The sequence below is a fragment of the Lissotriton vulgaris genome, chromosome 10, assembly GCF_964263255.1.
Source record: "Lissotriton vulgaris chromosome 10, aLisVul1.2, whole genome shotgun sequence".
NCBI lineage: Eukaryota > Metazoa > Chordata > Amphibia > Caudata > Salamandridae > Lissotriton > Lissotriton vulgaris.
This window is the reverse complement of record NC_141698.1, coordinates 315,889,371-315,904,088: the sequence shown is the minus strand read 5'-3', so window position 1 is coordinate 315,904,088 and position 14,718 is coordinate 315,889,371. Positions and strand designations below refer to the sequence as shown.

Sequence of the window (14,718 nt, the reverse complement as noted above, 5' to 3'; positions counted from 1 at the left end):
TCAAAAGGCCAAGAGATGTCCTAGTGGTGTGCCAAGCACTTTATAGATTAATTTAAATAGAAAATGTAAATACTTTTTCAAAGTGTTAGAACACCTAGATGGTATGTATGTATATGTTTATAGATACCCGCACTCATACTTTCTTGTACTTAGGAAGATAACTAATATAACTAATAAAAGTAAGTGGTCATCACACAAGTAATTGTACAGCAATTTTTGAAAAGGTAAGGAAAGTGCAAGAGATGTTAGGTACAGACTACAAGTTGACACGAGGGAGAAAGACCAGATTTGATTTGCTTTCAGCAGTGGATCAAATTTACCTTTCAAATGTTACCATAAGTTGATGTTACCTAGGTGCCCATCAATATTGAGCCTTTGCTGTATTGCCAGGCAGGTCACAATTAGGCACCATCTCTTTCTTAGAGATGCAGGTTTTGACAGTGTTATCTGGTATTTCAAATAAATGTTAGTGCCTCTACTCCAAAGAGTATCGAGCTCTGGGATTGAGTTTCATAGAAAAAAACGATGTCAGTGTAGAAGATCATACTAAATCTGTCACCGATGGGAATATTCTAACTGAGTATAAATGGTACCAGCAAGAACCGAGTCGACTGCAATCTGGGAAAGATGACCTGAGATTTCTTGAAACTCTCATATTCAAATACAAATATGTATCTGTGGGTCTCACATGCTGATTACTATTTTTAATAATATATATACATAGCTCTGGAGTGATTGTAGAGATGAGTTAGGGAAGAACACAGACTGAAAGCAAGAGTAGGACTTGGTCCTGCAGGGGAAGCAGATAGATAGACATGCCGGATAAATGGATGGCAAAATAAAGGAGTTTAAGGGGCTGGGTAGGTAAATTGATGGATTGAAGTGGAGGTTGTTAAATGGATAGATGGGTGAAAAGGTTGACTGAAGGACAGACCAGTTGATGAATGGGCTTCCATGCATGCATGGACAGGCACTTAGCACTTGAGCAGAAAATAGAGTGATGTTTAAAGGTGTCCTTTGCAGTTGTGTGTGGATCTAAAGTGGTTTCAAATAGCCCTAGGCAGCACATACACCATTCTTTGTCCCATTTCAGTACTCTCTGAAATCAATATTCTTTGCTGCAGCTTCATTCATAGCTTCTTTTTTCCCTATGTTTCAAGATCCACATGAGCAGCAAACTGAGGAGGAGAAACTGGATGCAGAGAAGTCCAAAGGTGAGAGAAAGTGCTGTGTCTGACAGTAAAATATACACAATGGCCTAGGTACTATGTATGTCTCCTCATCATTGTATTTTATATTTCTTTTAGACGCACAAGAGCAGCTGCTCCCTCCTCGGTTTCTTGAGAGATTCACCAATAAAAAAGTTAAAAAAGGCACCAGCATTACATTCTCTGTGAAGGTCGAAGGTAAGTCACACTTAAAAGTTCCTTTTCTGCATGCTTGCGTGTGTTTTCATCATCCGACCAACGCTGGCCCACATCACAGCCTAATTTCTGTACACCATATGATAAGTTAGGTTCAAGGTTCTTAGGTCTCTCACACCGAAAACAAATTAACATTCATATAGAATACCACCATTGCCAGCCAGCCTTACAACGAAGGAGCCTGTTCACAAAGGTAAATTTACATATGTAAATGTACTTGCGAGTAAATCTACTACTGGACCTAGTAGTAATATTGCACTTTTTTGCAGTTTTATAATTCCTGAGTGTAAATTTACTTTCTAGGTGCAGACTTGCATTGCGCCTAGTAACTTTTCACATGTAGGTGGAGAACTTCCTATAGTAAAGCATAGGAAAAAATATTAAAGTTTATTAAAGTTTAGCAATATTTATAATAATTATTGAAATAGTTCATTATAAAAGAGTAAACTTAGAACTAATACAAGAAAATGTTCTAGCACATTAACTTTAAGCAAATAAAGTATATCTATTTAATGTTCTAAATAGTATTAAATAAATTCCATGTGCATTTAACATTTTAATTGTATTTAATATGTATTATGTGTATGAACAGTTATCATTAGAATCAATTCAAATTATTTTTAATTGGTTGATAAAAGTCTTAGTTTGATTTAATTGTAATATTTTAATAAGTGTATTATACCATATATTAAAATTAGTAATGCATTATATATGTGCATGTCTGTGTGTGTGCTTATATATTTATATACTGACATTATGCAAAATATAAATAATTCTTTTATAATACAAGATACTTTCATTTGTTTAACATTAGTTCTGATGGGGTGTTATTTTAAGGCCCTGGATCCTCCTTACCGTTCCCTAAATCTCTCCCTTTTAAGTAAGAGTATACCCCATTTTCCAGCCCTCCCCCGGTTCCTCCCACGTTTACTGTTAAAATGGAGTCCTACGTGGGCTGAGGTTGCTTCACGTTGGTTAGTGAATAGTATTTTGTTGTACTTGATTAATACTATAGTAGTACTGCTTCTTGTGCTACAAAATGCAGTTCGTGAATAGGCGTCAAAAATGTATTTTGATTTATTCTCCTTACATTGATATCCAGCTTTAGAAACAGTGCAGCTGCCTGTTTTAGCGTCCTTTGTCCTTTGTACTTTCAGTGAATTGAGGTAATTTTCCTTTACCAACAGAGAGAATTTAGACTCCTGTAAGGAACTGTGCCTCACATGCTCTGCTTACTAGAGGACCATCCACTTGATTCACATAATGGTGTTGTCAGCATTGTGATCTTACTTGATCGCACAACTGCATTCAAATCCATCAATCACATTATTCAGTGGCCATTCCGACATTCTTCTTCCAGCCGAGAACTCTCCAATGTGGGGTTCCTCATTGTTCATCCATTCCTCTCATTCAATAGTGACCTTATTTTCTCCTATTGACATGCTACATCTGATAAATGTACTGTGTGTGTTAATTATATGTATGTCTTTCAGTGGCTTGATAATCAACATTCCGTTTAGGGCTGTTGCTTATATTTTTTACATACTTGTTAGAAATGGGGTTCCTGATTGACTGGGGTATAAGCCCTGGTTAAGCAGTAGCCACAATACTAGTCAGGGTAAGGTACAAGCACAACTTAAATTAACCTGTGCTTACCCTCTGGTAGCTTGGCACAAAGCAGTCAGGCGTAACTTTAGAGTCAATGTGTAAAGTATTTGTGCAACACTTCAAACAGTAAAACAGTGAAAACACTGCATAAAAGATTCCACACCAGGTTAGAAAAATAGACTTTGATTTAATAAATAAAACAAGTCCCAAACAACAAAAATCCAATTGGTAGAACTTGAGATATTGAATTTTTAAGTTTATAGTGAAAAATAGAGCCAAAAAACACAAAGCGGTATTGGAGATATCTGGCCAACCGCGATGAAGTGCAGGCCAGCTACAGGGACCCAGTTAGGTCAGCTGAACCAAAATACCTTAAATCCGGGTTGCAGAGCATTGTGTGATCGCATTGAAGATGTGTTGCGCAACTGAAGCAACGCGTTGGTTCCAAGATGCAACGAGGCTGCGATGCAAGGCCATGATGCGTCAACATCGAGAATCCTGTCACCTGGGATTTTGATGAGAAGGCAACGGAGACGATGCTTTAGTTCCGATGAGCAGGGAAGCTGAGGAGGTTTGGCAGTGGCGCTGAGGCTGCCGTCAATGAGTGATGCGTGGAGTTTTTGCCGGGATGTGTGCCGTGTAGTGGTGGTTCCGAAGGCGATGGGGCGTCCGAAGATGCGGGATGCAGCGCGATGCAAGTCTTTTGTGACAGGTCTGAACCGCGCTGCAGCAGTGATGCATTGGTTCTGCTCAAGATGTGCTGCTCAGCTGAGGAGATGCGCCGGTTCTGCTTGGAGTTACACGGCTCAGCAGAGGATGGATCATTTCTACTAGTAAAGTGCTTTAGGCCCATTACTACGGATCCAGGACTAGGATGGCACCTTTGTGCAGGGTAGACTCACAAATGGCAGAGTCCAGGTGCAGAAGCAGGTTGGTTGGAAGTCTTTTATGTCCCTGAGACTTCAGATCAGGAGGGCAGCCATCTAGCCCTTAGAGTCACTCTGGGTTTAGTGATGCAGGTCCAGTACAATAACTCAGGCAAGAGGGCAGCAGGTTAGCATAGCAAAGTAGGAGTTCCGCAAAACAGCCGTCCAGCAGAGTGGCAGTCTTTTCGGCAGCACAGCAGTTCTTCCTGGTCTTCACAGTTCCAGAAGTGTACTGAAGTAGTAGTGTCGGAGATCTAGTACTTACAACCAGTTGGGCCTTTGAAGTGGGGAAGACTTTCAAAACACACCTTTGAAGTGCACTGAGGTCCCACCCTTCCTGTCCTGGCTCCAGACTCTCTAAAGAGGGGTATGCAGCCCTTTGTGTGTGTACAGGACACAGCCTATTCACTTACGTGAGGCTGGATCCAGCTCCTCTCTCCCATCCTGCCAAGATGGCTCATCATGTCCCACCTAACCTCCCATTGTATGAGGCTGACTAGGAGGAATACACAAAGCCCAGCTGTCACCCACCCCAGACATGTGATCAGAGACAGGTCCCAAGAACACAAATGGCTAAAGTAAGAAAATGTCAACTTTCATAAAAGTGTGTTATTATTTTCTGGACAACCCAATATACCCTTGTGGGCTTGGATGTCAAAATTGTTATAAAAGTTGTTACTTATAATAATTTCTAAAAGTGGCATTTACAAAATTGTAATTTAAAATATGACTTCACCATAAATTAGGATTTTTAAAAAGAATTCAAGTGATAACAGATATGGGAGTATTATTGCTTCCCATTTGAAAATTACGCATATAAAATGTAATAAGGTAATCCCAATGTTGTTATCTGGGAGAGATAGGCCTTGCTGTGGTGATAAACGACTTTGAGAATTTTTCTCTATCAGGACATGTAAAACTTAAAAGTACATGTGCTGCCTTTTAGATACATTGCACCCTGCAATCTGGGCTGTCCAGGGCCTACCTTAAGGGTGACATGTATGTGTAAAAAAAGACGGTTTGGGCCTGGCAAAAGGTTTGTTTTGCAAGGTTGACATGGCAGTGAAAACTGCACACACAGGCTCTGCAAATGCCTGTGACATGGTTAAAGGAATACTTCAGTGGGTGGCACAATCAGTGCTGCAGGCCTATCAGTTGCCATTAATTTACAGGCCCTGGGTACAGGCAGTACCACTTTACTAGCAATTTATAAGTAAACGAAATATTCCAATTGAGGAAAAACTAATATAACCACGTTTAGAGGAGAAAGTACAAGTGCTTTAGCACTGGTTTGCAGTGGTAAAGTGCACAAAGTTCTAATACCTTCAAAAACGAGGTCAGAAAAGTTGAATAGGCCTGCAAGACTTTGGGGGCAAGACCTCCCTAAGGCTGTCAGGTCTAACAATACCAAATGCCATGTACATTGGTTAGGCATCTGAATGTTCAGTTAAGAGCTGTTTTCTTAATTATAGTGAAGCAATATTATCCTCATTTTGTTTTCTCCACGGAATCCCTTTTGACTCATCTACATTATCATCTTTGCTCTATAATTCTAGATGCTTATACCCAGGTCTTCCAGACTGTTGCTAGTGCCACTTACAATATTTGTAAAATTTCAAAACTAGGTTTCTTGTAAAAGTCAGCTGCTGGGAGAGTACAGCGTCTTTGTGGAAAGTGGAGTGACTAAAATTGAACAATAGGGTCTATTTTGCCAAGAGAACATGTGCAGTCAAAGCGTTTTACTGTTATGTTCATTATTAGTGAGGAAATGGTGTGGGGGTGAGATATTTCGGTACAGTTAACTAAGCTTTGTTATTGGGGGTACATCTCGTTTTGGTGTCTGTCTAATACATGTTTCTTAACACATCTGGGACAAGTACTTACTGTTTGAATGTCCTGATTACCAATTATGCCTAGTGCCAAGAGACCAGTTCCTGGCAAAATAGGAATTTAAATGTCAAATTAATAAGAGATTTTACACTACAGTATGGTCATCAAGCTCAAGAAGCCGTTTGAGGAGCATGAGAATGTTAATAAATCGTACAAAACTGGAAATTAGTATCTTACAAAATAGACTTAAGTGAAAGATAATCATGGTACTGTATTCCAATTAATTTATTAATTTGAGTTAAAAAAATAGTGTGCTCTGTCTTATGTCAATTAGAACTTCACATTTGAAGACTGGCATCCATGGCTAACTTCATTATGTCTAGTGTCCTTTCCGGGCCACAAGTAGGCTCTGAAATATAATGTGTTTGCACAGCCTCCACATAATTCAGAATCCCAAAAATGTCTTGATTAAACTGCCTGAAGCTGAATCTGGTGAAGAGAGGGTTTTATCTTTTTTTGATTTCTCTTTCTTTAGTTCTTTAGGGAGTCATAATTGTGGGAACTAAGGGCCAGATTTAGAGTTTGGCAGAAGGTTTTCTCCTTCACAAACATAAATGGTAACTTGTCTGCCTTATTATAAGTACATTATTTCATAATGTACTAATAGTTAGGCGGATGAAATATCTGTTATGTTTGTGAGTACCCGTCTGCCAAACTGTAAATTAAGCTCTACATTAATCTGGGATGGTACAGTATAGGTCACACTGAATGGACCAGAGTTTGCTTGAGATCCACAATGTCTTTCTTTTCATCCCCTTATCAGGTTTTTATTATCTTGTTGCTTTCTTTATTGCGACACTGCAGTAAGGTAGGTACATGAGTTGCTAGAGATTCCAGAGGCAGACTATATAATTTCCCAGTGCACACTGTTTGCTTGTCTACTGTAATTTAATTACAATGTACATTTTGTGGTAATTATTTATTTTACTGCAGTATTGTTCAGAGGTTCACAAAGATTATTTTCCTTTAGTTAATCTTGTTTCTAACTTGGAGGCCTGATATTCAGACCGAGACTTTTGTTGTAGAAAGGGATGTTTGGCTGGTTCAACAGCAAATATGTTTATACATGTCTTATTTATTTCTTTAGATAGAAAAACATACAAAAAAACGAATTGAGACAAACTTATTCCAATGTTAACAATTCTTTGTCAATATCTCTAATTCAGAGATACCGTGTGTTAGACCTATCAGCCTTAGGGTCGTTTTCCCCCAAACGTTTTGCCTTACTTACTCCTCCATTTTTTCTAATCTCGTTTTTGTGGTCCTTAGGACTCTGCACATTTTACCACTGCTAATCAGTGGTAAAGTTCTTGTACTCTCTATTTTTTATACATAGTAGAATTGCCTTACACACAATTGGCATATTTTTTTCCTTTTAAGCCCCTAGTCAAGTGGTACTACCTGTGACCAGGGCCTGTATATTAAATGCTACTCGTGGGCATGTAGCACTCATTGCCCTACCACTTAAGTAGCCTGTTGAATATTTTTCATGCCTCCCAATGCAGGCTGTTTGTGCAGTTGTAAACTGCCATTCGGACATAGCCAAATAAACCTATTGCCAGTACTGAAGCTTCCTTTTTTAAGGCAAGGTGTAGTGCATTTAAAATGTTGGACATGTACTTTTCAATTTTATTTGTCCTGGTAGTAAAAATCTCTTAAATTAGTGTTCACTACTGAAAGGCCTACCTCTCCCATACAATAACATTGAGTTAACTTATTACATTTAATAAATGATAAATTTCAATTGGGAGCAAGTAGGAATGTTAAATTTGGTGTCTAAAGAATTGTAACTTAAAACCGCCTTCAATAGCAAAGTCAGATTTTAAGTGACAATTCTGAAAATGCGACATTTAGAATTGAGCATTTTATTGTAACCTCCATTTGGTACCTGCAGCCTGTACAAGGAGTTACATGACTAGATGTAGCTGGCAGGTGGTCTTTGTGTATTGCTCCCTGGCAGTGAAACAAAGGAAAATAGGAGCTTGCAGGATGGGCCACCTCTGGCTTTGTAAGGGGGAGGAGCTGTTACTTGTATATCACAAAGGCTCTGCCCAGCGCACCAACATCGGATTTTGATTTGTTACAAGTCTTTTGTGACCCCAGATAAGCTCATGCCAGGGCAGGGAGGCAGGAAGTTCCAAACACCTCTGAGGGTGGAAACCTCCAGATCCGTCTCTTACTTCAAAGTGGGCACCAGGTATAAACAATGGACCCTCAGATCCAACTCTTCAGTACATCTACTGGACCTGTGGACCACTCAAAAGGACTGCTCTGCTGCTCTTCAAGAAGGACTTCTACTCTGTTGCCCTGCTGCCTGAGAAAAGGGACTGAAACTGCCTCTTTAAATAAAAAACATTTTTATCCGCATTCACCTCAGGCTCTAACCTTAAATTTCCTAATAGCATGCCCTTTTGTGGAGTGGCCTCACCAAAGAGGTTTTTAGCTTTCTTTGGGTTACAGTGGTACTGTACAGAGTATTGAAGACAAAAGAAAACATATGATGTAATCATCAGACAACTGGTTTAGTGTCACCCTGCAGTTCCTGAAGAATCCATCTCTAGGCTTCCCAGTGGACTATTCAGTTCCATCTACCTCGTCAAGCATTGCCAAAACCTATGCCTCTTGGCTGTTACGTCTATAGAGTCCATTTTCCAGATACGCCTTACGCATTACAGAATTAAGCCACTCAATACATGTCAAAGAGACTCCAGATATCCACTTCCTACATATTTTTCTTCGTGCCAGGAGTGTCAAGAAAATGACAACTTGGTGATGTCTTTGCATAACTTTTCGGGACGCTCTATGGCCCCAAAGATAATTAGACATGGGTGTGATGTTTATTCCGAAAATATTCGGCATGATCTTTCCCACGCTTTCCCAAAACTCCTGGACCGTGGGGCATTCCACAACCATGTGAATGTCATTCACCTTCTCTAGTCCGCATTTCATACATTTAGATGTACTCCTTTGCTCCAATTTGAAGATCATGTGGGGCATTTATTATGCTCTGTGGACGGAAAAGAGATGATTCTCCAGAAAATAGGAGGCTTAACAGTGTTGTATAATGTGTGTATCGATACTTGCCATAACTCTTAACTGTATACTCAGCAAGTTTCTTCCCTACAGTCCTTCCAGTAGACCAACATTGTCATCTACTATATCCATCAACGTTTAATGCCATATTGAGACGTCCTTTGTGGACATGCATCTTGATCCAATGACCACCAAAGTGACTCCAAGGACTAGTTGGCTGGCCTGATCAGAGCTTCAGGGACAGAAAGGGCTTCAACCACCTTGAACCCAGCACCTGGACTCAGTCTGCTGTGAATCGTGCCTCCTCAGGTGGGACCACCCCAGTCCTGGACTCTTGGAGGTCAGCCTGAAGCTGCTCTGCCAGTCCAGCTGGGGTCAGAACCAATGCAGCATGATGCCCTCCTCGCAGCTCCACTTTGGAACCGTTGCAGCATGACACATCATTGGAGACGGACCTCGCAACACAGCTTGCAGTTTCCTTGATTCTGCTGCTGCAAAATGCATCCTCGAAGCAGGGCTTCTCATCGTACGCCTCTCGTTGATGGCATTCTCGATGATGATGTGAGATTCTGAGTCGCAGCCCTGCAGCATCTTCGGAACTGCCAGTGCGCAACACATCTTCGACGCAGAACTTCGCATCTCAAGTCCTTCGTCTATGGCCTCCTTGACAACAATGCAGAACTTCACATCCCTGCTTTGCAGCTCCTAGGAACTGTTGCTGCACAGCACATCTTTGATGCAGGATCTCGCAACGCCCCGCAACCAGGATTTAAGGTACTGAGTTCAGCAGGCATAACTTGGTCCCTGTGTTCAGCCCGCGCTACATCACGGTTGGCCTGAATTTATGACTTTGTCTCGGTGTGCAACAGCCAGCTAACCACAGTTGTTGCTTTGTGCTTCTATGCACTATTTTCACTGAAATCTTTAAACTTGCTTATCTCTGGTTGTACTGAGTGGATGTTTAATGTTTTGAGTACTGAGTGGATGTTTGATGTTAAATAATTTATACATTTGTATTTTGTTTTTCTAAATTGGTGAGGGATTTTTCTTCTGTTGTAGGTTCACTTTATTACGGTTTGAACCACTGCATATATGCTTTACACCATGCCTCAAAGTTAAGCCTTTCTGATTTTGTGCCGCACTACCAGAGGGTTAAGCATAGGTTAATTTAGGTTTTGCTTGTCACTTCACTCTGACAGAAATTGTGGTTGCTGCTTGAGTAGGGTTTCACCCCCTCAACCAGTAACCCAATTTCCTACACAGTGCAATTGTTCATGCACAGTGTATCTGAATCTAAAAATACCTGTATGTTTCGCAAGGTTGAAATACAAAAAGGACATAGAATAATAATTTACACTGGGAGAACAACGCAAACTCGAAGTGAATGTGGAGTGTAGATCAAATTTGGGTTGGATTAAAATATTACGTATAGTAAATGTAAATGCCAACAGAACAGTTGAATGATCCTATTTGTTTTGGTATTTTCTATTTTAACTGCTAGTTTTGATTTTGATGCTAGATAGGTCCTGCATCAGGATTCAGCAAGAACTAACAGCATATTGTTGCCTGTATTTGCATTTACATTTTAGCATTAATGAAGGTGTCCACACTCCAGTAAAAGTAGCTTTACCTATTTATATACCAGCTCATTTAATCAAGGTTTTGTTCAAATTTGTAAGGATTGCTTATTAGCACCATTGGTTATGTTGGGCCTTCTAACCCCAATTATAATTTTCTTTCCTTTTGAGCATGACATCCTGTGACATTGTTTGCACGATGATATAAACTGAACTTGTTTTAAATATTTTCTGGCACTCCTAGCAATAATGCAGTTTCCAAGATTCAGAGAATTCCATATTTTAAAGCTCCTGTCTCAATCGTGCAGGTTCTAGGTCATCTATGCATGGCTCTTTTCCCAGAAAACATCAGTTTTCATATCTGAATTTAGGCAGACTAACATGACAAGTGGAATCTAACTCTTCCATAGAGTAGGTTCAAATGACCTGAGGTGATGTGGCAGTCAGGGAAAGGGATATAGCTCTGTCTGCCACTCTATTTTTGAATATAACAATTAACTTTTCTTTCATATTCTCCCTCTAATCAAGGTAAAACATTGCTATGGAGCCATCACATGTATTACCTGCATCACTGGGAATTTAAAATAACATTATATGTATATTACGAAAGTTCAAAGAATGTTATTTAATATGTGTCAAGACATCTTACATAGTTATTTAACTTTCCAAATTAAATGCTTCTCTTGTTTTGTCATATAAGACAATGTAGTTCTTATTTCCGAAGCTCAAAGATTCTATTGTGGTATGCATATTACAGAAGTTGCTACCCATTGGTTGTCTTATTTATGCTTTAAATCTCTTTATTGGTTTTATAAAACAAAGAAAAAGGTAATACAAGTCCTGCTGCCTATCAGGCAAAGCAACATTAGAATTCTTCATATTACCCTGAACCCATCCCCCATCCCTTTAACGCCCTGGGACCCATAAGCATGCAAAATCAAAAGTAGCACAGTTTCACATATTAGCATTGTAAATAATTAGGACTCTCTCAAGTGGTATTATAAAGGGTCTCAGACAGTCGAAGAAGGCATAGGTATTTAGGACAAGTGAGTTTGTGGAACTCTGACGTTAATAGTTTCAAGAAGGGGCTCCAAAGTTCGGAGAAGGAGGAACCACGATTCGATAAGGAGAGGGATAAGCGCTCCATCCCAAGTATGTGCCACAATTGATGCAATCATCCTTGATATGTCGGAGTGTGCCCTGTACCCCAATGCACCATGGGGTTCAGAATGGCTGAACACCTTGGTGCCCCTAGTGTTAGTATAGTCTGTCTGCCTGACAGGACTTAAGTGGAAAGGTAAGTGCATTTGGTAAATCCAAGATGATGTAGGCGGGGAGGCAGGGATTTGCGTGTCAAAATGGGTGTCGATTTCATCAAGGACCTGCTTCCAATAAGATGTAAGTGCTGGGCAATAGCATAAAATATGTAACAGTGTGCCTAAATAGCTGCAATGGCGCGAACAGTCTGGATTTCAGGATGGGTTATACGTGAGAAGCCGAGTGGGCGTAAGGTACGAATATGTGATAATCTTAGTTTATGTTTTGATACTTACCACATTGTGAGCCATGTGCCTAGCACGGTAATAGATGTCCCCCAATTCCTTCTGTGTCAATTCATGAACTCCCTCCAACTCCCAAAGTTTCCGGCTTGTAGATTTGAAGTGGGTAGCCGCAGGACTTAATAAGTATTAACCTTCAGAAATGAGTCGAGCATTGGATGTCCTAGAAAGCAACCACCTCTCTAAGGGGGTGAGTAGACGCTGTGCTCTGGGACAAATTGATGGAGCATCACCGAATGTCGCATCTGTATATAATGCCAGAGCTCGGTCTCAGGTAAGGTGTGATCCGAGTGGAGGGACTTAAAGGGCGCAAGCCCTTCTAAGCAAATAAGTGACCAATAGATCTGCAACCTTCTTGGTTCTAGACTTGAAATGCCAGGTTATTCAAACCCGGGGTAAAGTCTGGATTTCCTACGATTGGCCTCAGAGGGAGGGGAAAGAGACATGTCCTTCCCGTACCACTACTTTTTCCCAAGCATCTAATGAGAATTTGGTAATAGGGGAAAGGTAAAGGCTCTTCGGTTGGGGGAGTTTAGGTAGGAAAGAGATTCCCCACAAAGGCTGACCTGCTAGTGCTCTGTCCATGAAAAGCCAGTACTTCTCCGAATCATCGCAAGACCATTCCACGAAGACCCTAAGTTGAGTGGTTTGCTAATAGTTATGATGATTTTGTACCCCTACGCCTCCTTCAGTTGGAGGTTTGTAACTTGAATCTCTACGCATGTGGGGTTTTTATCTGCCCGTACGAAGCAGTTGAGCTCCTGTTGAAGGGTTCGCAGTGTCCCAAAGGGAGGCTCAACTGGGAGGACTTGAAAGAGAAATAAGATCCTGGGGAGAATTGTCATCTTTAAAGCCGTAATGCAACCAAGCCAGGAGAGACAGTAAGGCCTCCATCAATGTAAGTCAGACCTGAATTGGCAGGTTAAATTTTGATAATTAGGAGCCACTGTAGCCTGATTTGTGACTGTGATGTCAAGCCCCTGATAAGTTAAGAGATGTTGTCACCCATTCAATGCGAAAAGTTTGTTGTAGGGTGTCCAATGTGTGGGTCCGGGTCAAGTTAACGGCTTGTGATTTGTGGATGTTCACTTTGATCACTGATTAGAGATATCAAATTATTTTTAAATGTATATAATTGCGAATTCAATACCTTTTTGATGCTAATAAAATATGAATAAATAAATTGTTGTAATGTTCTAATAATCTGTGAGACAACTATATACATTATGTGGATGCATCACCCATAATATTATTGTCACAGGAGGAAGATTTTGTTTAGCTTGTGATGTTCACTTTGAAACCTGCTGCCTTGCCAAAGGCATTGAGTTAATTAGGAAAGGTAGGTCATGAATTGGAAGGGTCCTCCAGAGTCGCTATTATATAATCTGCATGTAGGCTAATAGAATGTTGCTCTCCCCAAATAAGATCTCCGAATCATAGGATTAGTCCAAATTCTGCGAGCCATAAGCTTTGATTATAAGGCGAATAGTAGGGGTGACATCAGGCCCCCCGTTGCATGTCTCTACTAATCTGATATGGAGTAGAAGAATGTCCGTTCACCCGAACTACTGCAGTTGGTTGGCTACAGCTACTGAGAATCCACCTGCAAAAACGGTCCACAAGATGGAAGTGTTTAACAGTGGCAGCCAAATAGGGCCAATTAACATTACCAAACACTTTTCAGCATCCATAGCTAACAGTATTTACTCCTGGTTGGAGCGTTAGGCCTTCTCAGTGAGGTGTAGGATCCTTCGCATATTGTCATTTCATCGACATTGGGGCACCAAACTCGATGGGTCTGGGTTTGGGTCTGTAAGGCCCGGTAAGAGGGAGCACAGGCTGACTACTAGAATGGCAGTGAAAGCTTGAGATCTACGTTTAAGAGGAAATATGCCTATACAATGCACAGTAGAATTGATCTTTTCCTGGCTTTGGAATTACCACAATAGATGCTGTCGACATAGAGAGGAGGGATTGAGGAAGAGTCCCATATCCTATTAAACAATATAGTGAGGAGGGGAGCCAGGATCGGGCAGAAGGTCTTATAAAAGATAGCAGAGAAACCATCAAGGCCAGGAGATTTAAGTGGTTTTTGACAAGCTATAACTGAGATGACTTCCTCAAGTTGGATAGGGCGATCAAGCCTGACTGCTTGTTCCTCTGTTACTGTTGAGTTGTGAGCTTCTTGAAGGTATGTGACTTGGGCATCCATTGGCAGGTGTTGGGTCTTTTAGAGGTGTCTATAGAAATCTCAGAAGGTCTCCAATATGTGTGGATCATCCTTCCTTTCCTAAACATTAGAATTGACCACCATTTGAACCCTAGTCTCCTGATATTGGACTCGTAACCTATTAGCTAAAAGACGTCCGCACCTATCGACCCCAATATAGTACCAGTGATGGAGATAAAGTGCAGCATATTCGACTCTGTCCAGATCGAGTCCCGCTAGTTGGGCACCGTCAGCCTCTAGTTGTCTCCAAATCCAGGGGCACCGGTCCACTTGTGGATTGTTTGAGTTCTAGGACTTCATGAGACAAGCCTTCTCTCATCTTTAATATCTTATTGTCTAAGGCTGAGAGTGCAATCAGTTCCCCTCTGACGACGACCTTTAAAGTGTCCCATAGTGTAGTGATGATGACATCAGGGATATCGTTAATAGCAAAAAAAGCTCCTATCGCCTTGGTAAATTTTTCTACAACTT

General features: G+C 40.7%; 1 protein-coding gene across 1 annotated transcript in view; it reads left to right on the top strand.

The window, feature by feature from the left end:
• OBSCN (obscurin, cytoskeletal calmodulin and titin-interacting RhoGEF) overlaps nucleotides 1-14,718 on the top strand; it is a 1,012,031-nt gene that overhangs the window by 726,466 nt on the left and 270,847 nt on the right. The window contains exons 77-78 of the mRNA XM_086941076.1: nucleotides 1,161-1,214; nucleotides 1,308-1,406. Coding sequence (XP_086797202.1) covers nucleotides 1,161-1,214; nucleotides 1,308-1,406 — 153 coding nt within the window. The remainder of the gene's footprint in view (nucleotides 1-1,160; nucleotides 1,215-1,307; nucleotides 1,407-14,718) is intronic.